Source organism: Pogona vitticeps, chromosome 1, assembly GCF_051106095.1.
Source record: "Pogona vitticeps strain Pit_001003342236 chromosome 1, PviZW2.1, whole genome shotgun sequence".
Taxonomy (NCBI): domain Eukaryota; kingdom Metazoa; phylum Chordata; class Lepidosauria; order Squamata; family Agamidae; genus Pogona; species Pogona vitticeps.
In genome coordinates this window covers 163417542-163444811 of record NC_135783.1, presented here as the reverse complement: position 1 = coordinate 163444811, position 27270 = coordinate 163417542, and the positions used below count along the sequence as shown (strand labels likewise).

General features: G+C 38.4%; 1 protein-coding gene across 1 annotated transcript in view; it reads right to left on the bottom strand.

Moving 5' to 3' along the window:
- LOC110083217 (cytochrome P450 2K1) overlaps nt 1-27270 on the bottom strand; it is a 43828-nt gene continuing 16558 nt past the window's right edge. The window contains exons 2-9 of the mRNA XM_073004277.2: nt 25558-25720; nt 22242-22391; nt 21625-21785; nt 14913-15086; nt 5490-5634; nt 4502-4686; nt 4160-4301; nt 1-3593 (exon numbers count right to left, since the gene is read on the bottom strand). Of these exons, the coding sequence (XP_072860378.2) occupies nt 3409-3593; nt 4160-4301; nt 4502-4686; nt 5490-5634; nt 14913-15086; nt 21625-21785; nt 22242-22391; nt 25558-25720 (1305 nt within the window). The 3' untranslated portion in view covers nt 1-3408. The remainder of the gene's footprint in view (nt 3594-4159; nt 4302-4501; nt 4687-5489; nt 5635-14912; nt 15087-21624; nt 21786-22241; nt 22392-25557; nt 25721-27270) is intronic.

The window sequence follows — 27270 nt, the reverse complement described above, 5'->3', positions numbered from 1 at the left end:
TTGCTTATTTCTCTGGATCTTTCCTCTCTCTTCTCCAATCCCACAAAAAGAAACAAAATAAGCAAACAGAAGAATAAAAAACAAAAAAAGGGGGGGGAGGAGGGACCTTGTAAAAAAACCTTTAAAATTGGGGGGAGGGAAGGAACAGTATTAAAAATTTAAAAGGGGGAAAAAAGAAGTAAAGGGAAAAAGGAAAAAAAGGGGGGGAAGGGGGGTCTTCAAGCATCAAATGGTCTCTCTCAGTCCAGATATCTTCTTTCAGGTTTCCACTCCATGCAGGCCTACTTGCTTGCGCCTTGGCCATCTTGATCTTCTTGCCATAGGCCCCATGTGACTAACAAGTCCTTGCCTTCTTCAAAAGAGAAGATTCTGAAGAGGACTCCATCTTTCCATATTTTTTTAAAAAACCGGGGTGACCCCAGTTGTATCTGCGTCCAATCTGGATTAGAATTGATGTAATGGGTTTCATCGTTTTTCTCCACTGGATTCATTGCTTAAATCCTGATAAATTTGTATTGGGTTTGACCTATAAACTAATAGTTTTGTTTTTTCTTTAGTGACCTTGAGAAATTGCTCTTTTTTTATCATAGTTGAAAACTTCAATATTATAGGTCTTGGCCTCTTGCTTATGGGGTTCCCAACAAAAGGAGTTCTCTCTATATCCTCTTCAGGCACATGCTGCGAGTTCATAATATAATTTATCGAGGTCACCACTTCCTCCTTAAGGTCAGCTCCTTTTTGCAGCTCAAAGTTCATTATTTTGATCTTGTTACATCTTGAGTTATCTTCCAGATAAATCACTTTCTTTTGCAAATCATCTATCTTCTGTTGTTGAGCCTTTGTTTTCCCTTCATTCTGTTTTAATAGATCTTCCATTTGCTTTACTCCATTTTTACTATGCTTGCCTTCATTCCCTGTACTTCTCCCTAGACTGTTTTCATGTCCTTTCCCATCTGTTGACATTCTTTCACTAAAGAGTCTATTTTGGAAAGAACCTGTTCCAGTTTTCTATCAATCTGGCATGGTATATCTTTAGCCAGATCTTTTACACAGATTTTTAATTTGGAAATGTTTTTTTCCTTGCTGGCTTCGGTAAGACTGCTCAGAGAGGTAGCCGCTTCCCCCCCTCCTTTCCAGCAACTTCCCGAGTTTCTTTAGAAACGTCTTTAGGAGTGGGGGATTCTATTCGCCTTAAGCGTCCGAGACGACGATCTGATGGTTTTTCCTCTGATGGCTCTTGTGTCCAACTTTTAGAACCCTTATCTCTATTTTTTCTCATAAGCAAAGCAAAAGATTGATAGCACAGGAAAACAAAGTGGCTTTTTACAACTCGTTAGCTGTTCAACTTTCACTGGCATTCTTCCACGCAAAAACAAAAGTGCATTCCCCAGATAAGCAGCAAGGCTTTTGCAGTTTAAAAAGCACTTCTCTCTTTGCTTGAACTTTTCACAAAGAATTTAAGCAGATTTACTCACATTTCAAGAAGGGAAAAAAACATTTAGCAACTTATTTACATTCAGCAAGGAGACAAAGATTCAGCTGTGCATCCCGTCCGTCCGGGTGGAAGTTATGTCTCGCTTTTGTTTCCTTTGAAATTAAGAATGCCAATAGAACATGATCACTTTTGCCCAGAGTTCATCCTGCTTCTTCCACCAAGTCATCTCTATTGGTTAGAATCAAGTCAAGAATAGCTAATCCTCTAGTTTCTTCCTCCACTTTTTGTAGGAGAAAATTAACAGCCACACAGGCTAATAATTTCTTGGAAGGGCTATATTTGGCAGAGTTTATCTCCCAACAGATGTCAGGATAACTGAAATTTCTGATGTCTTCTACTACATTGTGTCTCTTTGAAATTATTGCAATGTGTTTTTCAAAGGTTTCAGCTGACACCAAGAATCAGCATTCCCCAAGACAAATGGAAAAAAGTGGTGCACCAAATAAAAAACTAACTATGAAACTGGAGTTAATATTAGCACCACATTTGGCATTGATGTACAGTAGAAGATTGTCTGCTCTTGCTCACTGCCAGATTTGGAAACATTTAGGCAAAAGGTCGTTGAGTTGTCATTTTAAAAACGTAACACCATTTTACTCTCATGCAGAAGCAAGCAACTTGGGTATCCTTGGTCTCATCTTGACTGCTGCCATTGCTGTTGTCAACATTCATGCTGCCCTTTGCTATGTAAAGCTTGGCATCCTTTTTCCTGCTGGCAATGTGGGCACACTATTGTATAGTAACATTGGGTCATTTCCTGACCCTTAGACTCATGGGTACAGAAGCACATTCCACATTCATAAGCCAGAGCTGCTGGGTTTTTGTTGTTGTTGTTGTTGTTGTTGTTGAAGACTTGAATCTACATCTTCTTCTTGACTGGCCTGTCAATAATAGATCCCAATTACCACATTTCTTTTTTTCACTCCAGTTATATTAATCCAGATGCTCTTGATGGGACACCAAGCTCATCGTCCTGTATTTCTATGCAGGAATATGTGTTTTTGACATATACTGCTACTCCACCTCCCTTTCTATTCTCTCTTTTCTTTTTCAACAATTTATATCCTTTGGTTGCTATAATCCAGTCATAGAAGTCACCCCATCAAGTTGTTATCCCTACCGAGGCATATCTAACTTTCTGCAGAACGATTTCTAGCTTCTGATACTTTGTATTACAAATCTTTCCATTGTTACTTGATTAGCAAACCATAAAATGCTGGTCAGGAGGATATAACCCATGGTGTTCTCTTACCAGACTTTAAGCGGGACAGGATACTGAAGAGATAATGATGAAATAAAACACAACCGATGAACATACAAATAATCTTTTTGTCAATTCGTAAAGAAGTTAAATACAAGAAAAACAAATTTTCCCAAGAGTATTTCTCAGAAATATTCTCATAAATCAAGAAATAACCCAAAGGTAGCCAAATATTATGCTGCAATCTAGAAGGAAGACTCTACCATTTTAAAATCTTACATAGCACTTGATGCAACAAACAGGTCTGTAGTACTCAGGTATGTACAAACCTTCCACTGTCAAAATTGTGTCAGACATTACTGTGATCCAGAAACAAATGGATCAGCCACAGCTTGATGTGATCAAGAAACAGATGGAAGAATTACACAATGTAGATAAAAGGTTGAGACTGTAAAACATAAGCAGAGCCTTGATTCTGATTAATACCACATGAAACAAATTCCTATTTTTAAACTAAATGATGTATCACTATGAGCTTTGTGGGATTCAGCAGGACTGCACATAAGTCCTATGACAACATGATGAATTCCATTCAGTATTTCTTCTTCTCACTTTTCAATCAAGGGGCTGCCACATCAGATTTAACTTCAGAGACAAGAATGCTTATCAATGCTCAACGTACAGGTGAAGCATTCTGTGATCTTGAGACATCTCAGCGTGGCAGAGCGCAGATGTGGAAGGGCATGGGAGGTGTTGTCAACCCAACTGCTCGGGTGAGGTCCAGATCTTCTTTAGAGGTTCCAGGAGGTTGCTGGAAGGTGAATCTCTGCAGGAGGCTCGTAAAGAACAGGAAGAGCTCCATTTTGGCCAGGTTCTCACCTGCACACATTCTACGACCTGTCAGAACGTCCAGAGAAAAAGAAATTTGGAGTTACTAATATTTTGACATTTTATACAGTTTTTCTATAAGCCATTGATTGAAATCCTGTTGTGCAGTTGCACACATGGGGTATCTGTGGACAGTGAATTTTTCTAAGTTACAAAATCTTCAGAGACAGAAACCTGTTGCATACCAGGTTAAGTGACTTGCTGTACAACAGATAATGCCTTTGAAATTTTCTTCACTTATAGCACTTGGCTTCCAAAAGTTATACTTTTTGTATACTTGTATAACAGGATGTCAACTATTATTCCTGGCAGCCTACCATAAACACAGCAATGACAAAATGAAGTATGTGGACACAGATGAAATATACCAATAAAACAATAACTTTGAAAATGTAAAAAGAATATCATGTTTAATTGATTACATTTCCGTAAATAGAATGGATTTAGCATTGTATTATAGAATATATCAGGCATTAGAACCTGAGCTATTTTTTCAATGGGTCATAATCTCTTGTGTTGTTTCATGTCACCTTGCCTAGTATAGAAGCCCACTCTATATCAGCACATCTCTGTACCTGCAGAGAAAGGCATGAATGCATCTCTTTTGACAAACTTCCCTGCAGAGTCGAGAAAATGCTCGGGATAGAACTCATGAGGCTTCTCCCACTGCGATTCATCATGAAGCACAGAAGTCAGCAACGGAACAACATGAGTTCCCTGAAAAGGAAGAGGTTGGTTTTTAAAGGAATGTGCAACCCAAATAACATTTAGACATGCTTTACAGTATGGAGATGATGTTCACCAACTTCTGAAGAGCATGTTGATTAAAGTGTCATTATGTTGAAATCTGACAGGAATTTCTTAATCAACCAGGTGATGACAGGAAAGAAAAGATTTCAATTAAGTTAGCTGATAACCTTTGGAATGAAGTAGCCTTTGAGAGTAGCATCCATAGTGGTAGTACGTGGCAGATTGGTTGGGACGATATCGCGAAACCTTTGAACTTCATGGACCACGGCATCTGTGTATGGCATTCTTATTCGGTGTTCAATCATGGGCTGAGCAGGTCCAACAATGTCGTCAATCTCTGCCTGGACTTTTTCTGGGGGAACAAAACAATCCTTGCTATCAAGAGCAATTTAATGCTTTTGGATCTGCATCAGCATGTGTGAAGACTAAATGCTGAAGCATGGTGTTTCCCACACAGAAATTTCCCAATACAGTCACCTTAGATGAAGCTGCTTAATCAGAACACTTAATTTCATCTTAGAACTGTAGATCTAGAAGGGATCCTATACATCATTGAGTCTGGCCCTTGTCAAGAAGGCACAGTGGGAAGTTGAGGGCACTGGGGATAGGAGGCAAGAGGCCAGTGGGTTCAGCTTTCTAAGTCTTGAAAGCCCAAAGCTGATAGCGGGCACAGAGTGGCTTTCAGCTTTTCCCGCCTCCCCCCACTCGCAGCTTTGGAAGCCAAAAAGCCGAAAGCCACCCCGCTGTCAGCTTTGCGCTTTCGGGGCTTAGACCTGCAGCCTACGGACTGGAAGGGGGAGGCAGGGAAAGCACCAGATTTGAATGTGGCACTTTCCCTGCCTCCCCTTTCTGGTCCATAGGTTGATTCTCTGGCCACAAGTCAAAGTGAAACTTTGCGGCTGGAGGAGTCTGTAGGTCGAAAAGTTTGTAAGTGGAGCTGAATGTAAGTCAAGACTTCATTGTACTCTCTACCTAGAAAACCCTGAAAAGGGTCACCATAAGTCACAATTGCCTTGATGGCACATTATTATTATTATTATTATTATTATTATTATTATTATTATTATTATTATTATTATTATTATTATTATTATTGAACACATATGATTATTCTGTACCAGAATAATAGGAGACAATGAAATGAAAAATGATTACTTTGAATTTCAGGGTACTTCATCATTAGTAAGATTCCCCAGCATAGAGTGGCAGAAGTAGTCTCCATGCCGGCAGAGAATAAATCTACCATAAGACTTTTCAGATTTTCCTTATGGAAATATCCACCATTCTTCTTCTTCTTCTCCTGGAACAGAAAACAATTTGTTAAATCAAACGAAGTGATAAATGTACCTGGGCACATATACGGTAAATAGCTAAGGACTGGGAAGACATCCATAAGGCCAAGGTGAAAAATATGACACTTGAACATGTGTCTCAGAGCACCATAAACTATTGTGGTGTTCTGAGGCTTTGTTTGAGTTACATTCTTTTGTTCAGTTATGTTCAGTTGTGATGGACCACTACAGACTCAAACTACCAAGACGGGTGATAGTGTGAGTCTGTAGTGGTCCATCATAACTGAACCTTTATTCCTGAAAGGATTAAATACCAATGTGAACCAGATAATCATGACAACCACATCAGTGTTCATCTGGGTATCGAGGTATAAGCTATTTACTTGCTGCTGTTTTGATCACCAGAAGTGTAACTTCCAACCTTGCTCTATCTTACTTTAGAGGATGAGAATAAATCACTGCTTTCACTCATGGTGAAGTAAAGAAAAAAGTGTAGGTGACATCAGCTAGTCTAATTGTACATTCATTTACATTTCTTATGTGTTCCATAAACACAAAGATACTTCAAAGTTGTTGAGAACATTTAATATTTTAGAAGTCACAGGGATGTTAATTTAAACACCGTTTTACAGGTATGAACAAAACTGTATGTACAAAATGCTTTAAAATATATAAAGCCAGGATATAAGTTATACATAAATAATTATGTCAGATATAATATTTCAAATGGGGGCATGGTCTGCAAGCCAATGAAGATGGCTGCATAGAAGATCACCTCCGCTCAAAAGCCCTGAGAAAAGAAACAATTAAGCGTGAATGTTTATAAAATGAGAGTTAAAACATTCTAAGCTGCCTAGATATGGGGAAGACAAAAAAGAAGACATCAAAGGGACTCCCTGTTGAAGCCACAGTCTCCTCAGATGAAGAGGAAAAGCTATCCGGCTCATCGGGTTCTGAGAGCGAAAGTGAGGCGATCGGTAAGGCGAAGGGATGAGGGTGAGAAAAAACTAATAAAGATAAGGATGAGATGAGGCAGCTAATGAAACAATTAAGAAAAGGCTTACAAAGCAATATGAAGGGAGCAATTGCACCTCTAGAATGAACTTTAATGGAGGTGAAGTCAAATATTAGCAAAATACAACAAACAGCAGACATGGCATTTGAGCTGGCACAGAATCTGCAAACAAAAAATGAAGAATTGGAAAGGCAGATGCAACAATTAAAGACAAACTCACAGAGCAGAAAAATCGGGGGAGACACTATAATATTGGTTTGTGACATTTTAAGGAATCTGAGACAGGAGGGGAGGACTTAAAGCAAATAATCTTAAAATGGATACAAGAACTTTGCCCGGACCTCGAAATCACTCCCAAGAATTTGGATATAGTTCATCGGGTCGGGAGAAGGGACATACTGGTGAGATTTGTCTTGTTTACAATAAAGCCAGATGTCTTCTGTACTTTAAACAAATTACAGGAGTTAACATATGAAGGGAAAAAAGTGGAACTTTTTCAAGATCCTGCTGCAGAGACCATATCTAAATGTAAACAATGGAGGAGTTACACACAAGTTTTTTGGGAGAGGAAAATAATCTACAAATGGCTTTATCCCCTTGGACTATTGGTTATGATGGGAAATAAACAGAGAACAGCAACAACTATAGAGGAACTGCAGCATCTTTTTGAATATTTAAATATTCTCCTTCCAGGAGAACAGACTATGGACAGAGAAATCAAGCAGATCAGATGGAAAGAATGCAAGCGCGGTGGAAGAGAAAGGAGAAATGAGATATACAGCTGTTCCTTCAAGGTCATAAAGGGGAGTTCATCTGTCACTGTAGATAATAGGTTGCTCCCAGTATTTAGTAAAAGTAATAGCTGGAAGGACATTTATATAGAGAGACTTCTAGCTATCATTAAACTACAATAATTCATTTAAAAACATAAAACAAGTTAGTGCATTGTATTGTTACATTTCACACTTATATGATGATAAAATAATATAAAATACTATTTAAGATAAATATACATGATAGAAAGGAACCTTAGAATTTTTAGATAAGAAGCACAAATATTTAAGAATGTTTAGAATATATGTTTAGAACACTTTAATGATAAGTAAGAGATACAATATTTACAAACAAACATAGATAATTTGTAATTTGTTATATTAATATACATATAGATTAAGAGGGTTAGAGTGGGCATGGGGAAAGAACTGTTCTTTTACAGGGAATGTTAAGTTTTCTGGCTCCCTATAACTCCAGAGAGCACAGCTCAAACATGAGCTGGAGACTTGTTCTCACTGACCATTGCTGGAACAGGGCAAGGGTAAGGGAGGGGGAAAAGGGTGGAAGGGAATTAGGTATATTAATTGTCTGACACTGAAAAGAAAATTAGAAGGAAGTAGACAATCTTGCTTAGTAAATTATGATTATAAACTGTACACCACAACATATATAAAATCTATTAGACAAGTACTGAAAAAGAATATATTCGTAAAGATAGCATATAGAATGTATGACTGTAATGTTAGATAATCTCCAAATCCTTTCTTATAATGTGAATGGGTTGGGGTCTCCAGTGAAAAGATATAGAGTCATTAAGACTATTCAAAAATTAGGAGTAGATGTGTTGTTGTTGCAGGAGACTCATCAAAATAAAAACAAGAAAGAGATCATTAAGCACCCAATGTTAGGTGAACAATATATTGCAAATGGAATGAATCTGGACAAAATACAATTTTCCCCTGAGATAGCCTCTGATCATGCACCATTAAAACTTTCTTGGGTCAATAAAACAAAGTAAATCTCGAATTTGGAGACTGACCTCTACTATATGTTTAAATACAGAAATTATTGGAAAAATAAAGAAAGAAATTAAAAATTTCTATGAAATAAATGATACTGCAGAAATAAAATCAGCATTGCTATGGGATGCCCTAAAAGCCTACCTAAGAGGATTTTTTTATTATGGATACCTCTAGAATAAATAAAGAATGAAATAAGCTCCAAGAACAATTAGAAAGTAAAATAAAAAAACTATCATAACAACATAAACAACTAGGAACCAAGAACATACTTAATGAACTAACAAAAACTAGAGCAGAGTTAGAAGTATTGGATACTGCAAAGATTCAGACTGCTATGAACTATTTAAAGAGAGAATATTATGAACATGGAAATAAAAACACTAAACTGCTATCACATGCAGTTAAAAAGATGGCAGCAAAAAGAACAATTGTCTCATTAAATACGAAGGAAGGAATAATGGTAAATTCACAGCAACAAATACTCTCTACATTTATAGAACATTACAAAGATTTATATGAATCAGAAGTAACACTGGACATAAACACCAAGAAATTTATACAAACATTACCAATAAACCAAATTTTAGAGCAACATAACGATTATTTAAATAGCCCAATAACAAAAACTGAGATAAATTCAGTTATTTAAAAACTTAAGAAAGGAAAAGCACCAGGCAGTGATGGATTCACAGCTGATTTCTATAAAGTATGGGAAGAAGATGTCATAGAACATCTTCTAAAGCTATTCAACTCAATTTTGGGAGGTGAGAAAATACTAGAGTTGTGGCATATAGCCAGAATAATAACTATATGTCATGAGTGCAGTTGAAGATCTGGAACCTGAAGGGTTAACTGTAGCTGAGGAGAATGCTGAGCAATTAGAAATACAAACACCTGAATTGCCTCCAGATTCTCCTCCCCCAGTAGACAGGTTGAGGGCCAGGCTTTGGGGAAGACTTATGACAAAAGGGTCAGAGGATCGCTTGAAGGCTGCCCGCAGAAACATCTGATCAACTAGCCCTGAGTTCTGACAGGATGAAAAGGCTTCCAGCAGTTCAAGGGCTGTTTTTACTATATAAGCAGCTCTCAGACAGCTGAAAGTCCGTGGAAGCAACGAGTCAAACCTTTGGCTTGCATCCATGCTCCTGACAACCTTGAACCTTGTTCTCTGGACCCTTAGCTTTGGACTTTGACCCTGGACTATGTTGTGTGTTTTGGCGTTGGACTCTGACCCTGGACTACATTGTGTGAGTTGGCTTTGGTATTTGGTTATCGGCTCTGCATTCCCTGAATTCCTGACATAGGGCTGGCTTATCGGACTCTGCTCTTGTAACCCCCGGGAACATGACGCTATATTAAAACCAGAAAGAGATCCAATGTTTCCTTCATCTTACAGACCTATAACATTGCAAAATCAAGATCAAAAAATTTTCTCAAAAATATTGGCACAAATATTAAGTAGTTTTGTAACTAAATATGTCCATACAGATCAGTACGGGTTTATGCCAGGAAGACAAATGTGAGATGCTATCCGAAGAGTACTGAATATTATATATACAGCTAATAAAGAAAAGAAGAAGAAGAAGAAGATAGCAATACTCTCACTGGATGCCTTTAAGGCCTTCGATCAGGTGGAATAGAAATTTTTGTTTGATCTGTTGGAAAAGATCAATATGGGTACAAATTTTATTAATGTTTTAAATGAATTATACACAGGAGCAGGTGCTACAGTACTTATGAATGGATTAGAATCTGACAAATTTACACTATTTAGGGGAACTTCTCTCCAATTTTATTTGCATTAATAATAGAACCTCCTGCGGCAAAAATAAGAGAAAGTGGAAACATTAGGGGACAGTCCTCAAAAAATAGACAACACAAAATAAACTTATACGCAGATGATATGCTCCTTTTTTGGAGGACCCATTACAAAGAATAGAACACTTAAAAGAAATATTAGAGGAATATAGTCAATATACAGGCTTAAAAATTAATTTCCAAAAATCTAAGTTATTATGTCTAAATGTCCCTATTATAGAACAAAATGAAATTAAAAAAGCATCTCATTTAGAGTTATGCTATTCAAGTTTTAAATACTTATGGGTAACAAAAAACTTTAATCAATTAATCTACAGAAACTATAAAAATCTATTTAAATTTGCAAAAGAAAAAATTACAAAGTGGGTCAATTTGAACCTATCAATGCTGTGGAGAATAACTTTGATTAAATCATATATTACCGAAATTTCAATTTCTATTCCAAAATATTCCATTACAGCCAGATACAAAAAAGTTAAATTATAGCAAGGAAAGCTAGAAAATTTCATTGCAGGAAAGGGAAGGAAGATAAGATTAATAAATAGTGTCAAATATAGACAGGGTCAAAAGGGGGGGGGATTAGGGATACCACAGCTCGAAAAATATTATGGAGCTTTACAAATAAACCAAATTATTAAACTTATACGAATTGATGAGACTTATAAGAATTCTGATTGGGTTGAAATGGAAAGTGAAATGAAAATGGACATAGTAAATAAGTATATTTATACCACTAAAATAATTAGAAAACGAGAACAAATACAGAACCCATTCATTTCTTAAACATTAAGGATATGGAGAAAACATAGTAAAACATTGCCCCCTCCCCAGTATCCCCTTTATGTCCCCTTTTGGATCACCCAGATTTTAGGTCTAAAGAGAAATATAGACAATTTAAGGAGTGGAAACAAATTGGAATGTATAGAATTACTGACTTATTCAATTCAGGGGAACCTATCACTATTAGGCAAATAGAAGAGAAAACAAAGCAAATAAAAAGCAATTGGCTACAAATAAAACAAATAAGAAGTTTCGCTATTCACTTACAACAAAAAACTGGCTCTCTAAGAACATCAACTGAATTTGAACAATATTGTATTCAAAAAGATAAAAATAAAAAGAGAGGACTAACCTCACTAATATATAAAAGCATTACTGAGAAAGAATATGGAAAAGGTGGAGGATCTAAAACAGTGTGGGAAACAAAGTTAAATATTAATATGTGTGTGTGTTTAGTCGTTTAGTCGTGTCCGACTCTTCGTGACCCCATGGACCAGAGCACGCCAGGCCCTCCTATCTTCCACCGCCTCCCGGAGTTGTGTCAAATTCATGTTGGTTGCTTCGATGACACTGTCCAACCATCTCATCCTCGGTCGTCCCCTTCTCCTCTTGCCATCACACCTTCCTAACATCAAGGTTTTTTCCAAGGACTCTTTTCTTCTCATGAGATGGCCAAAGTACTGGAGCCTCAGCTTCAGGATCTGTCCTTCCAGTGAGCACTCAGGGTTGATTTCCTTTAATATTGATAGGTTTGTTCTCCTTGCAGTCCAGGGGATTCTCAAGAGCCTCCTCCAGCACCACAATTCAAAGGCATCAATTCTTCGGCGGTCTGCTTTCTTTATGGTCCAGCTCTCACTTCCATACATCACGACAGGAAAAACCATAGCTTTGACTATTTGGACTTTTGTCGGCAAGGTGATGTCTCTGCTTTTCAAGATGCTGTCAAGATTTGTCATCGCTTTCCTCCCAAGAAGAAGGTGTCTTTTAATTTCAGGGCTGCTGTCTCCATCTGCAGTGATCATGGAGCCCAGGAAGATAAAATTTGACACTGCCTCCATATTTTCCCCTTCTATTTCCCAGGAGGTGATGGGACCAGTGGCCATGATCTTAGTTTTTTTGATGTTGAGTTTCAGACCGTTTTTTGCACTCTCCTCTTTCACTCTCATTACAAGGTTCTTTAATTCCTCCTCACTTTCTGCCATCAGAGTGGTATCATCTGCATATCGGAGGTTGTTGATATTTCTTCCGGCAATCTTAATTCCGGCTTGGGTTTCTTCCAGTCCAGCCTTCCGCATGATGTATTCTGCATATAAGTTAAATAAGCTGGGGGACAATATACAGCCTTGCCGTACTCCTTTCCCAATTTTGAACCACTCAGTTGTTCCATGACCAGTTCTAACTGTTGCTTCCTGTCCCACATATAGGTTTCTCAGGAGACAGATAAAGTGGTCAGGCACTCCCATTTCTTTAACAACTTGCCATAGTTTGCTGTGATCCACACAGACTTCATAGTCAATGAAGCAGAAGTAGATATTTTTCTGGAACTCTCTGGCTTTCTCCATAATCCAGCGCAAGTTAGCAATTTGGTCTCGAGTTCCTCTGCCTCTTCGGAATCCAGCTTGTACTTCTGGGAGTTCTTGGTCCACATACTGCTGAAGCCTACCTTGCAGGATTTTGAGCATAACCTTGCTAGCGTGCGAAATGAGTGCAATTGTACGGTAGTTGGAGCATTCTTTGGCACTGTAAATATTATTAAATATTAATATACCTGAGGAAATTTGGGCAGGATTTTGTAAAAAATACCCATATAAATCTATATCAGCAAATGTGAAAGATATGGTTCTGAAGGTAGTGCATCGGTGGCATCTATACCCTACAAATTTACATAGAATTAATAAAGATATATCCGATAAAAGTTGGATGAATTGTGGACAAAAAGGAACTCTGGAACATATGTGGATTTCTTGCCCCAAAATAGAAGCATTCTGGCATGAGGTAATTAGATGGATAGAGACAATGACTAATCAAAAAATAGATACTAATGAAACATTATTGTTATTTTCATTATTCACAGGGGGAAATGAGAAACTAGAAAATAAAGAATTAGTAGCAAATCTTATAGGCACAGCAAGATCAGAGATTGCTAGAAATTGGAAAAATGCCTAAAATCTCTCATTACAAGCATTCACGAGTAAGATATGGCATATAATGTTGATGGAAAAAATGACTAATAAAGTTAGATTACATAGAGGAGAAATAAGCCACAGATGTTTCACTGAAAATTGGAAGCCTTTATTAAAATATGCCAACAAAATAAACTTGGAGACATGTGGTTTGGAAAAAATTTGGAGCATTTAGATTGTTGGTCGATATTTCTTTAAAAGGTGACGGGGGATGGTATAAATGGGATTTGGAGAATTGTGGGGAATAGCTTTGTATTTATTATTTGTAACATGATGGATTGTCTTTTCATTTCCTTAGAAATAAAAATAAATAAATAAATAAAATTTAAAAAAAGATATAATATTTCAAATATAAATTTCAGACAAGAACTTCATTCTCATTTCAATCCAGAAACACAAGAGCTTAGGCCCTTCAAAAACACATCTTATAATAAAGTAAAAATTAATAAGGGGGAAAAATTTACATGTTCAACCAGCCACCTACTCTTTGTTATGTAAAGCTTTGCATCATTTTGGCAATGTTCACACAATATTGTGTGGTAAATTTGGGCCATTTTCTGGTTTTTGAATCATGGGTAAAGAAGCACAATATTCCACATCCATAAGATGGAGGAATTTTGAGAAATTGAATTTCCTTGGTTTTTAAAACTGAAGTTTAAATATACATGCAACATTCCTACAGAAATTTTCCTCAAGTCAAATTACCCAGTGCTAGAGGATTCCAGATCTTTACTATCGTTATTGGGAGAAGGCAGAACAGTTTAGATGTGGCTGTAATCCCTCTGTGTCAAAATTTTTTTCCTTAATTACCAAACAGTAGTATAGTGACAAGATGAGTGGAATAGACACTAAACTGCTTAACAGCATGTAAGATCTCTCCAGCCACAAAGCAAAAAACCCCAGTAATTTCACAGCTTAAACCAGTGAGCTGAATAATTATTCTGTATTTTTAAAATATCTTTAAATAATTTTTACACCAGAAATGGAAACTGTTTTTAATGTCTGTTTGGCCGGAAAGGAGATAAAAACTTTTCCTCTTGAGAATCATTTGATTTGATCCTGACTGGAAAGGTCAAAGGTTAAGATCTCCCTTCCCAGTTCTCAAGTTGAAACAATGTTTATGTTTAGAATGCTCATGCTGATAACCAGTTTATAAGGAAGTCAGAAAGTCTTAGTTCTTTTCTGGAGTTTTTCAGAATCAACATTACAGCTCTGATTCCTGGATTCCTTCCAAATTAAAAAAAGCAGCTGGGACCAACTATTATCTTTCCAATTAAGGAAGTTTGGTGTTTTCAATGTATTTGATCTGTTTTAAATCTGCAGACAGAAAAGGTTGACGGTGTCTGCATGGGGATGGGTGTAAAATAGTTTTCTAAAAATAATAATTCAAAAATCGTTTGCACAAATATACCCAAATATAACACTGAGGAGATGGTCTGCTGATCACAAGTTACAATTTTTTGATTGGGGTAGCCCCAGTTTTTGAGTAGCTTTATGGAATGATCATTTGCTCTGTTGCACTCTCATGCAGCAATAATTAAACACCACTCAATATTTAAAAAGAGTAGACATGGTCTAGAGGGGTGGGGTAAAAATCCAATAAACAAATAAAGAAATAATTTAAAAAAGTGATTGTAGTTTTTCTAACAAAAAAAGCACTCTTGGTTCCATACCTAGTAAAACAATTCCATTACCTCTTGCTCTTGGATGAGAAATGTATCAATCAAGCTCCGCTGATCGTTTTTGTCCAGATCTTCTAGGTGGTTTAAGAACGTGGCAGTTATAAAGGCGTGCAACTCATCTCTGTTATTAAGGATGATCTTATGAGCACGAAACAGAAAGCCAAGTGCAGGAAACATGTTATACAGCTAAATAAGAGAAATAAGAGAAGAAAAGGCAATATTAACATATTTCAATTCTCACTGAGAGATTTTGTTTTTATGTCAATATTTTGAAGAACTTTCATGTTGCATACCTTACATTCTAGAATTGAAAAAAATAAATAATATATTACAGTCATTTAATAATATTTAATCAGTATTCCTTAAAGATAGAGCTTGTCCACACTGAGCTCTCCTTCAACCTATGATGCCATACTTTTCCTATTGTCCCCCTGACATAAGGCTGACACTGGTGTCAATAGAGTCAGAGCAGGACCAAAATACCCACATTTCCTGGTGGATTTTATACTACTACCCTCCCTGTGGTGATTAATTTGTTCTACTTCAGAAACATAAAAGGATGTGAATTCTGGAGGTATGAACTTGAAGGAAGTAATGCTGAACCATCATACACCACCACCACCCCACTGAAGATGTCATCTTCAGTGTGGTCAGGGTATGCCCACATGCACACTGTCCCAGAGAACGGATGTAGGTGATTGTAGCGTTCACCCCTTGTTATGCAAAATAAGTCACATATTATTTATATATTATGCCAATGTGGTGGAGAAATGGATCTGAAAAAGGTTAAAAGAGGGAGCCTGAGTCAGTTTAGGGGGGAGTCAGAGTCAGAGTTTAGTTAGTCAGAGAGAGAGAGAGAGAGAGAGAGAAAACAGATGCAGAGTGATAAGACTGGTTAAGAAAATAGGTAGGGAAGGTGCCAATTATATTGTAATAGAAAAGGAAGAGTAAAACCAGAGCTTGAAAGTGAATTTTCTTTGAGTCAAGGGTACCTTTTAGTCAGAGGTCTGTGGTGGTGAAGTAGGTGACCTGCTAGAGCTTTTGCCGAAAAGATTAGTGGTGGGGCTTCTGATCTCAGATCTGGGGGACTAAAGATAGGGAACGACTCTAGTGGAAAATTCCTGTTTATTTACCTCAGGATATGAGAGACCCAGTGGCTAGCTTAAAATCCAAGGCTCTGGTGCGAGATAAGGTTAGCCATCTTTAGCTGCCGATTGAGAGCTACATAGTACCCCAGAAAAATACTGGGAAAAGGAAAACAGTAGTAAAAAAGTATTTCCTATGACTAACTCAGCAATAGAAACCAGCTCTTATCAATAAAAGTACATACTTATGCCACCCAAAACTAAAAAGTCAGTAATGGAGGTAATTGATCCTCAAGAGGCACAAAGTTTACCTCAGGAAGTGGAGGGAAATGGAGACCCTCTAGCTCCAGTGGAACAGGAGGAGACTCATGAGAGTGCCTCAGAGAGACAAAGGGATCTGGGCTCCCTAGATTTTGAAAAAATGGAAATTACAATAAGAATTTAAATTGAAGGAATTAGAAATTAGAGAAAAAGCCAGAGCTGAGGATCTAGCTATGAAAAACCAATTAGAATTGGAAAAAGCCAGAGCTGAAGAGAAAACTAAGGAGCAAGTACTCCGGGAAATGGAAATGAGAGAAAAAGCTGCCAGACAAATCACATTTGAGCAAGAAAATAGACAAAGGGAAAGGGAATTTCAAATAGAGATGAAAAGATTGGAAATTGCTGCTCAAAACAACAACAACAACAACAACAACAACAACAACAACAACAACAACAACAACAACAACAACAACAACAACAACAACAACAACAACAGCCAACAATGCTAGTGAGGGAAATCTCTCAAAAATTGACCTAAATAAATTCCCCCAATATAGGAAAGGAGATTGCCCTGAATCTTTCCTGATATCATTTGATAGGGCATGCTGGGACTTTGAAATTAAGGATGATGAAAGGATGATAATGCTAAGATCACAAATAAGTGGGGATTTAGCTGAGCTTTATTCTCAGATGCCTTTTGAGCAGGCTAGAGATTTTGAGGCACATAGAAAGATAGTATATCCTAGGTTTGGCATAAATGCAGAACACCTTAGAAGAAAATTTCATTCCTTTACTAAAAAGCCTGAAGAATCTTATTCTCAGCTAGGGGCTAAACTGCTGCAATGTTTGGACAAATGGATGGAACATGAAAATGTCACTTCTCTAGAGCAGATGAAAAATGTGATTGGGTTAGAATAATTTTATTCTATGTTGCTTGGGGAATTGCGTTGTTTGGTTAAAAAATTCTAAAAATATATTAGAAGCAGGTGAAACAGCTGATTACATTGGGGAGATTTGAGACTACAAGTTCTCTGAGGTAAAATTTAAGAAGCAGAACTGGAACAATAATAAGAAACCCTTTAATAAAAATCACCTCAGCAAAGCATCAGGGAAAGAAGGCCAGAGTAGTACTTCACCTAAATTAGCATGGCCTAGTTCTCAGAACCAAATGAACCCTGAGGAAAAGTTTAACAAATCTCCATAGAATGAGTGTGTGATGGATGCCCAAGTTGCTTCTGTCAATCACAGTGGAACCTCATGTGCATAAGCCAATGAGAGGACAGGAGAGGCAGAGGTTTGTCAGTTAGTCAGTTGGAGGGTTAGAGAGAAGAAGGAGTGAGGTTTGCAGAAGGAGAGAGAGATAGTCAGAGATAGAGAGAGAATTGTTACTAATAAATATAAACTGGTTAAATTGAAAATAAGTAAACAAGAAGTGGTCTAGTGTGGAACATAAAATACAACATTTCAATGATTGTGATCTAATAGAAATGAATAAAGACCATCTGTGATTCTGAGTTACCCTTTTATACCCTTTAATAAAACAAGTTCTGTTGTTGGCAAGTCTCAGAGTAAAGTTCTTTACACTGTGGATAAAAGAAATCCACTGGTGGCAGCGAGAGAGAAAGAAGGAACGTCGCCAGCGTGGGCCCTTGGGTTGAGAGAAACAAACAGGGACACGGGGTGTACGTCACAGAGAGAAGGACTTACAAATGTTACAAATGCAGTGAGTCTGGGCATTTACAATTCAATTGTATGAAAACCAAAAATTAAAATGGGAAAGATGATAATCAGACCAAGAAAGTGTACTATTTAAAACCAGTTGAAGCCACTGAGGGAGGCTGTAACAATGGTAGTTCTGTCTCCATGTCAACCAAGTCTACTGATCTTGAGGAGATACCTGAAGCCCCTATAGTCCATTGTTATTACATCAAAAATGACAATACTCTTGTTAAAAACGCTGGTGAAGAGATAGTAGTGGGTGAAAAGAAGTACATTGCTCTGAGGGACACAAGTTCTCAAATTTCTATCGCACATTCAGACCTGATAGATCAGGACTACATAATTCCAGGCAGAACTATGACCCTAAAAGGAATTGGGAAGGAAACTGTGGTGTTGAAAGTAGCAGAGGTTCAAATAACTTATAGGAATTGGTCTGGAAAGTGGCAAGTGTCCATTTCGGACGAAATACCGGCTGCTTTTCTAATTGGGACTTGATAGAGCATGTTTAGACTGCTTTTGCACTAACACGCTTACCAGGGGGCCAGGAATCACCCACTGCATTAGAAATGGATACTGTAGCAGAAGGAAGCCTGGAGAGAGAAAGTTCCTTGGCTAGCTAGCTTAATCATGCTAAAGCTGATCTTATTCTTTTGAAAGGCCCTGAGATAGCAGAGATGGCTGAGGTGACCAAATTGGAAAATCCTAATAATACTTTCTATATTGATGAGCAGAGGGCAAATAGTACTTCAAATGATTGTATTACAACATCTCATCAGAGTTCCATTCCACTGACCCCTGAACACCCAGAGAGGTCTCTAACTGATAAAGACCTGACCTATACAGAGGGTTTAAGGGCACCTCATAGAGAACCCCACAAACAGATATTTGTCCTTGGAATTAATGGGGAGGAGTCCTTAGAAGTGGCAGAGCCAAGCTTGGAAGCTACTCCTGGAAAGGCTTGAGTGAGACCCAGGAAAGAGCATTCTGTCCTGAGGACCAAGTAGTGGGACTGAGATCTATAGAGGGGAGTAAATTGCTTGTGGCAGGGTCAGAACCTATAGATTTGTTGCAGCAGAACTGGAGCGCTAGTGAGTTTATTAGCTCTGCAGCTATAAAAGGCTGCCTTAAAACCTTGCAAGGCAAACCCCTACCTAACTTATGTATGAATGAAGAAATAGAATCAGATAATACACTCAGTTCATCTAAAACAAACCAATCGCTTAAGATTGTACTAACTTGCCTGAGAATCGTAAAGTGACCAGTGATTATAATTCCCTACATATGGAAAGCCTTGCAATAAAAGTACCTGTGGGTGAATTGGAGAGTGAGGAGGACGTTGTAAGTCCTGACATTTCAAGGAAGAACGCATCCAGAGACGTTCGGGGGGGAGGAGAGGCAACTGCTTACCCCTTCTTGAGCAGAGAAGGTGAAGCCCCAAGTCAGAAAGAAAGCAGGTTTCACTAAGAAACCGGGAGTTCGTCATCTTCACAGATGCATCGAACGTTGGATTTGGAGAGGTGCGGTGCCAAGCCTATGACAGTGGGACCGTGATTCGCGGACCGTTTTTTTTGTAACACAATGATTAAAAACAGCTGATTGGCAGTTCGCAAAGCGGCTTCCCTATGGGCAATCTTTGCAGGACAATGAGGTATTTTCCCCATTGGAACGCATTAAAGGGTTTCAATGCATTCCAGTGTGAAAGGCTTTTCACTAGACAATGTTTTCGCTAAACAGCGATTTCAAAGGAACGAGTTAACATTGTCTAGCAGGGCACCACTGTATTACTGAATTGCATTGGAATGTTTAGTGTATTAAGATATTTTGATTGTTATATACTCTATTGTTTTTGCTTGCAGAATGCTGCCAGAAGGTAAGGAGAGTTTTATGCAATGATGCATGTTTGTTTGTGATGTAAAACATGTTTTCCCCCAAACAAACATGTTTAAGGGGGGAGGCATGTTACGCAAAATAAGTCATTCATGTACTATGCCATTGTGGTGGAGAGGCGGAGCCGAAAGAGATTAAAAGAGGGAGCCTGAGTCAGTCTAGGGGGGAGTCAGACTCAGAGTCAGAATTTAGTTAGTCAGAGAGAGAGAGATGGAACAGATATAGAGTGATAAGACTAGTTAAGAAAATAGGTAGAGAAGGTGGCAATGATATTGTAAGAGAAAAGTATGTACAGTGGTGCCTCGCTTTACAAGCGCTCTGTTTGACGATGAAATTGCATGACATTGATGTTTTTGCGATCGTAAAAGCAATCGCAAAATGATGTTCCCTATGGGGGAATTTCGCTTTGCGATGATTGGTTCCCTGCTTCGGTAACCGATCATCGCAAAGCGATGATTTTCACACAGCTGATCGGCGGTTCCAAAATGGCCGCCAGGTGAAAAAGAATGTCACCCGCTGTTTTCTGGGATGGATTCCTCACTGCACAGGCAGCGAAAATGGCCGTGCTATGGAGGATCTTCACTGGACGGTGAGTTTGAAGCCCATAGGAATGAATTAATTGGGTTTTAATGCGTTTCTATGGGTTTTTAAATATCGCATTACAACGTTTTCATTCGACAGCGATTTTGCTGGAACGAATTAATGTCGTCGTGCGAGGCACCACTGTACTGAAAGTACTGTTAATGGCTTGCTTGTGTACAATGATTATCTGAAGAACTTCTGTTATTATTAAATCTGATTCACTTCAATAAATAAGTTCTGTTTGGATTCACAAGATAAGTGTCCCGACAAACGTCATTTATATTGTGGATTGAGGTAATCCACTGGTGGCAACAAGAGGAAAATGCGACGTGAGCCTTTGTGAAGGCACAACACATAGGTGCCACAAAGGGTGAATGCCACAACGCCAGAAAGCTAAAGAACACAGGGCAAGTGGAGATGATGCCATTAAATCTGCTAGCTGAACAAAATGTGTCAAATACCTGTGGAAAAATGCTAGCTGTAGTCATGACTAGGACTTCATCACGTAATTCATGGAAAAAGCAATGAAATGAACAGCGAGAACTGCAGCACAGACACCAAGAAAATTCTGTCTAATCATCCCCTGAGTCTGCTTCAGAATGTTGTAGGGAGAGTTGATGAGTACTCATTGTAAGGCACACGTATAATGAAAAAACAACAACACTCTCTTTTATGGGATTAAGTCTTTCTGGGCTTTAAAGTTTCCCCCCCCATTTTTTAAAAACAACCTTAGTTGGACCTGAAAAACAACTGACAGCCAAGACAGGTTGCTCAAGGTTAGATGATGTTGATACTATGCAGCAGTCAGTACATTAGCTGCTGTATTTTGAAGAAATGGAAGCTTCTGGCACTCTTCAAAGGATGCCACTGTATAGTTCTTTGCATTAATCAAGATGTCAGGGGAGCAAGGAATGATGATGGTTGCCTGGTCACCTCAGGTCAGATAAGACTGCATCTACGGCATTAAAGAAGAAAAAAGAGCAAGAAAAGAAAAAACACTTGCAAAAGCATCTCTTGCCACTGCTGCAACTTAGGAGTACAGGGACAGTTTTCAGTATGGTCCATGTTTCCTAACATAATGAGTAAACATGAAGAACAATTTTCAAATTCTGTCTTTTTCAGTGAATCCTAAACAAGACATCAACCCAGATTGAATGGAAATACTTTCCAAGAAAAAGTAGTTCAATTACCATGACTGAGGGACTTCCAAGGAGATGGACATTTTCATTAATTAATTGTAGTAGTCGTTGAAATGTAGGATCTTCATATTTAAATCGCTTGCCAAGTAGAATGGACACAATAATATTGGCAACAGCTGCATTCATAATTGTAATGGTCTCAAAAGGTTTTCCTGTACAAAAAAACGATTAAAGAATGATATTTCCATAAATGAAACTCTGAAATGAAAAATTTATCAGACACCAATATCAGTGTATACATGTGGACATTGAATGTACATTAGAAAATAAAATTCCACTCCTCAGTATTTTTGAGTTTTGAAGCTAAGGAATACTGAATACTGAAAAGAAATGTTACACAGGATGTCTTTGGGTGTAAAAACAGTCTGTCTGTCTGTTTAGTCGTTTAGTCGTGTCCGACTCTTCGTGACCCCATGGACCAGAGCACGCCAGGCCCTCCTGTCTTCTACTGCCTCCCGGAGTTGTGTCAGGTTCATGTTGGTTGCTTCGCAGACACTGTCCAGCTATCTCATCCTCGGTCGTCCCCTTCTCCTCTTGCCATCACACCTTGACATAAATATACTATTTCAAGAGAAAAACCTTAAAAAATGAAATATCACCCCACCCACCTTCATAAGATTCAAACTTCTTTATCAGGACTTTGCACTCCTCAGCAATTTTGTCTTCTATGGATCTCTTCCCCATTCCATAGTTCCGCAATGTGGTTATGGCAAACCGCCGCATCACTTTCCAGTTTTCACCATGAGAAAAACTGATACCTTGAGGAGAAAAGGTGCAGAGAAATAAGGCATAATGTACGTATACTGATTTCCTCAATTTCTGAATCAAAATGTATCCTAGCTAGAATTTGATTCCCATGGGAAGATAAGACTTCAAAGAAAGAGTTTAAAGAATGAGCATATCTAAGAAGTCAAGTTGGCTACAGTCTTACAGGCCTGGAGTATTGCAAATGAGGACTCTGATATGCAAATACCCAATTGTCCTCGAGAGGAAACGAAGCCTCACACCTGAATGGGAGGAAGCTATTCTGAGTTGAATGGGCCATGAGGAGGATTAAGGATCAGATCAGCAGTGCCTCAAACAGGTCTCAGAGATTTTACAAGTGAAGCCACAAATGATAACTTTGAAATTAAGTGGTAGAAAATGTGATTAAATTTAGAAGGTAGTAGAGGAGCTGAGATGATTAGATTAAGCATAATTAAGGAAATGCCCTATAGTTAGCAGGAGAGGCAACGGAGGGCATTAGAACTGAATTTAGACAGTTAGGCTAGTGAAAGTAGCCTTGGAGCTGTTAGGAAGCCAGTGTTGGAGCAAAGGAAGGAAGAAACAATTTTGTCTTCTATGGATCTCTTGTCATCCCATGGTCCAGCAATGTGGTCAAGGCAAACCTCTGCATCACCATGAGAAGCAATGATACCCTGAGGAGACAGCAAGGCAAAGTTTCTAGTTAGCTCCAAATGAAAACCACCCACCCTGTAGTTAAAGTGAGAAGATGTCTTTAGTGCTGTAGAAGATTGGGGGACTTGGCTGAATGAAGCAAATTTTGAGAGCACTGATTTGTTCCATCTATCAATCAAAGGTTCACCTACGGTTTTACACATGCCAAAAGAACCCCAGTTATACCATTCTGGCCATTATTTGGATTCTTCCAATTATTTCCATTCACGTGACTCAAGACTAACATTGATTCATTTGTCCTGGCAATTGGTTTATTTCCTCCTTGCTGGGAGGGTGGTTTTAAATTATACCAATGATGTATCGCTTCACTCATTATCATTTCAGCACATGTGAATGTTGCTGTTGATTTACTTCCTTTGCAAAGGGGTCAGGTTTTGGGGTGCTGTGGCCACCTCAAGATCACTACGCTTGGATCCTTTAATTTTTAAAGGGATATCAGTGAATCTCTAGTTGCAGCCACTGCCACAACAAAACCAATATGAATATGTTGCTCAGGAGACAACCTTTCCCCTTCCTTTGTGGGTGAAAGAAGGTTTAAGCCAAGAAAGTGACATTTCCTGCTTTGAAATGTAAAGAAAGGAGGGTTGTATGATTGTCTCCTCTTTCACTTCTGTTAACCCTGCTCTTCAGAACACTTTGCAAATCTTTTTAAACCCACTTCCTCCTCTGGACTCTGTGCAAAATGGAAAATAAAAATGAAAGCCAGTAACTGAGTGGGAGAGATTTGCAGGAGAATAAGGAAATGGGGATGAGTGAGGGCAGGAAAAAGGGTAAGGAGAGCGAAGGCATATATTGCTGTATCGATATATTGATATAAAAGAAGGACAAGATGGAAACTGATTACGCTAAGAAACAGTAGGCAAAAGGGAATTGATACAAAATTCAAGAGCAGAGTAGCTTGATTTAACAATTCAAATAGAAGGAAATGAATCGACATAGTTTTAAACAATGTAAATGGTCCAAATGATATACAGTGATGCCTCACTTAGCAACGTTAATCCGTTCCGCAAAAATCGCTGCAGAACGAAAACATCGCTAAGCGATTTTAAAAAGCCCATAGAAACCTTCAATGCGTTCCTATGGGCTTAAAATTAACCTTTAAGCAAAGATCCTCCATACGGTGGCCATTTTCGCTGCCTCTTAAGCGAGGAATCCATCCCTAAACACAGCGGGTGGCCATTTTGTTTACCCAGTGGCCGTTTTGGAACCGCCCATCAGCTGGCCGAAAATGGGGGCTTTGTGATGACCGCTTCCCCACGATCATCGCAAAGCAAATTTTCTCCATACAGAACATCGCAAAGCGATCGCAAAAAATGTGTCGCTAAGCGATTTCATCGTTAAACTGAGTGATCGCTAAGCGAGGCACTACTCTCTCTCTCTCTCTCTCTCTCTCTGTATGTATGTATGTATGTATATATATCAGTTTAGGATCCCGATACTTGCCGGAACGCCTGCTCCCACCTAGATCTACTCGGATCACCCGCATGAGCCAGGAGGTGAGGCTGAGGAGCCTAACGCCGAGGGAGGCCCGGAAGGAAAGGACACGAAACCAGGCCTTCTCGGCGGTGGCTCCTCGCCTCTGGAATAACCTTCCTCTGGTTATTTGTGCGGCCCCTACGCTGGGCACTTTTAAGAGTCAACTAAAAACATGGTTGTATGTTCAGGCCTTCCCTCCTGTCAATATTTAATTCTTTCTTTATTTTTTCTTTCATTTATTATTTGTTTTATTATTGTATGTGTTATGGACTGTTTGTAAAATTCTTATGTTTTATCATATACAGTACACCTTACTGGAAGCCGCCCAGAGTGGTCGATCAGACCAGATGGGTGGGATATAAGTAAGCAAATAAATAAATAAATAAATAAATAAATAAATAAATAAATAAATAAATAAATAAATAAATAAATAAATAAATAAATAAATAAATAAATAAATAGTCTTGGACTTTCCTTATATATATAGTCCAAGACTATATGTATAAATTAACTGTTGGGGGAAAATATTTCAATATAAGAGAGGAAAGAAAAGAATTGGTATAAATGGAGTTCTTTTCTTACATGTGGCTGACCCCTTAGTTTGTTCATTCCATCCATTGAAATCACCTCCATTACTTCCCTTGTGATGCCCTATGAAACTGAATGATTTTCCTTTCTTTTACCTCTAATGCATAGCCTCTGTTGTTGTGTCTCTTCTGTTCATATTTAGAGTTGCCTTCAGATCTGACTCCTACATTCATTACCTACCCTTCACCAGCTCCCTCAGTCCTTCCAATGGTGGGAATTCTTACCTCAGTTTCCTTCTTTTGGCTTGTGCTCCTCCCCATCTATTGAAATCCATATCACCCTATTCTATGATTTTTAGTGCAACTCATACCCTGAGCAGTCAATAGGTTACATCCAATTGTTAACCTGCTGCTTTTGGGACTAGCTAAGATAAGAGAGGGTTGCCGAGAGAAAGGACTTCACCATAGCCATTTGCATGTTCTTCAAAGACTGGGATGAAGGGTCTCTCCGCAAATGCATCAGCCTGGTTGATCAGAGCCTCTTTTACCGTCTCATACCCAGTCAGGACCACCATCTTCTGGAGTCCCAACTGGAGGCTGAAGACAGGACCATACTGTTTGGACAACTGAAATTCAAGAGAAGAAAAAGTGAGGAATTCCAAGACTGATATTGTTTCTGTTATAATTCTGTTGGCTGTGAAATAAATTTTAATGGCAGTGATGGATATTATTGTTGGAGTTTTTATAACCTTGTTTGCTTCCCGCAGTTTATTTGACAGGAAGGAACCTTTTGGGCTTGGTCTATCAGTCTATTCAGTTTTAACTAATAGTTCCCTCTTGACTTTGATTTAAAATAGAGCCCCTCTTCCCTGCTTTGAACCTTTTTCCCTCTCTTGAATTTATTTATTACAGTCAGGTGACCATCACATAAATCATATTAAATGGCTAAAATATACAAAATGCATTTTAAAAATGTGTATAACAGATAATTAATTGTGTACTAGTTATAATACATGGGGAGAACCTGTTATAGCATTTTTATAGCTATCCTTTGAACCATTCGATCGTCTAGAGCAGTGATGGCTAAACTTTTTGAGCCCAAGTGCCCAAACAGCGACACAAAACCAAATTATCACTTTTGAAGTGCCAACACTGCAAGTAAATCTGAATATTGATGTTTTAGTTTAGAAAAAACAACTCATACATTTCTCTGAATTAATCATCACCTTTTGTTGTCAAAACATAACAGAACTTTCAATGATACAAACACTTTTTATTGAAAAATAACCATTAATGCTAGTAAATGGAAACAAATTTTAAAGTAATACAAGCCAGGTAATTTATTCAAACTTTTAAAATAATTATATGCATGTATTTTTTTGATAAGGGATACTCAACTTGGCATGCTTTTGCACCATGTGAATTTTGATATTGTATGCATGCTGATAATTTGTCAAACCTTGGCCCGTATGCTGTTAGTTTGAGAGCAACAAATGCAGCACCCAGACAACCCAGATAGTGTGGTTGCTGACCTTGAATCAGACATCCTGGAGAGTGAAGTCAAGTGGCCTTAGAAAGCATGGCTAACAACAAGGCCAGTGGAGGTGATGGCATTCCAGTTGAACTATTTAAAATCTTAAATGATGACGCTGTTAAGGTGCTACACTCAATATGCCAGCGAGTTTGGAAAACTCAACAGTGGCCAGAGGATTGGAAAAGATCAGTCTACATCCCAATCCCGAAGAAGGGCAGTGCCAAACAATGCTCCAACTACTGTACAATTGCACTCATTTCACACGCTAGCAAGGTTATGTTCAAAATCCTACAAGGTAGGCTTCAGCAGTATGTGGATCGAGAACTCCCAGAAGTACAAGCTGGATTTTGAAGGCGCAGAGGAAGTAGAGACCAAATTGCTAACATGTGCTGAATTATGGAGAAAGCCAGAGAGTTCCAGAAAAACATCTAGTTCTGCATCATTGACTATGCAAAAGCCTTTGACTGTGGGGACCAGAGCACACTATGGCAAGTTCTTAAAGAAATGGGCGTGCCTGACCACCTTATCTATCTCCTGAGAAATCTATATGTGAGACAGGAAGCAAGAGTTAGAACTGGATATGGAACAATTAAGGGATGTGGTGGCGCTGCGGGCTACACCGCAGAAGCCTGTGCTGCAGGG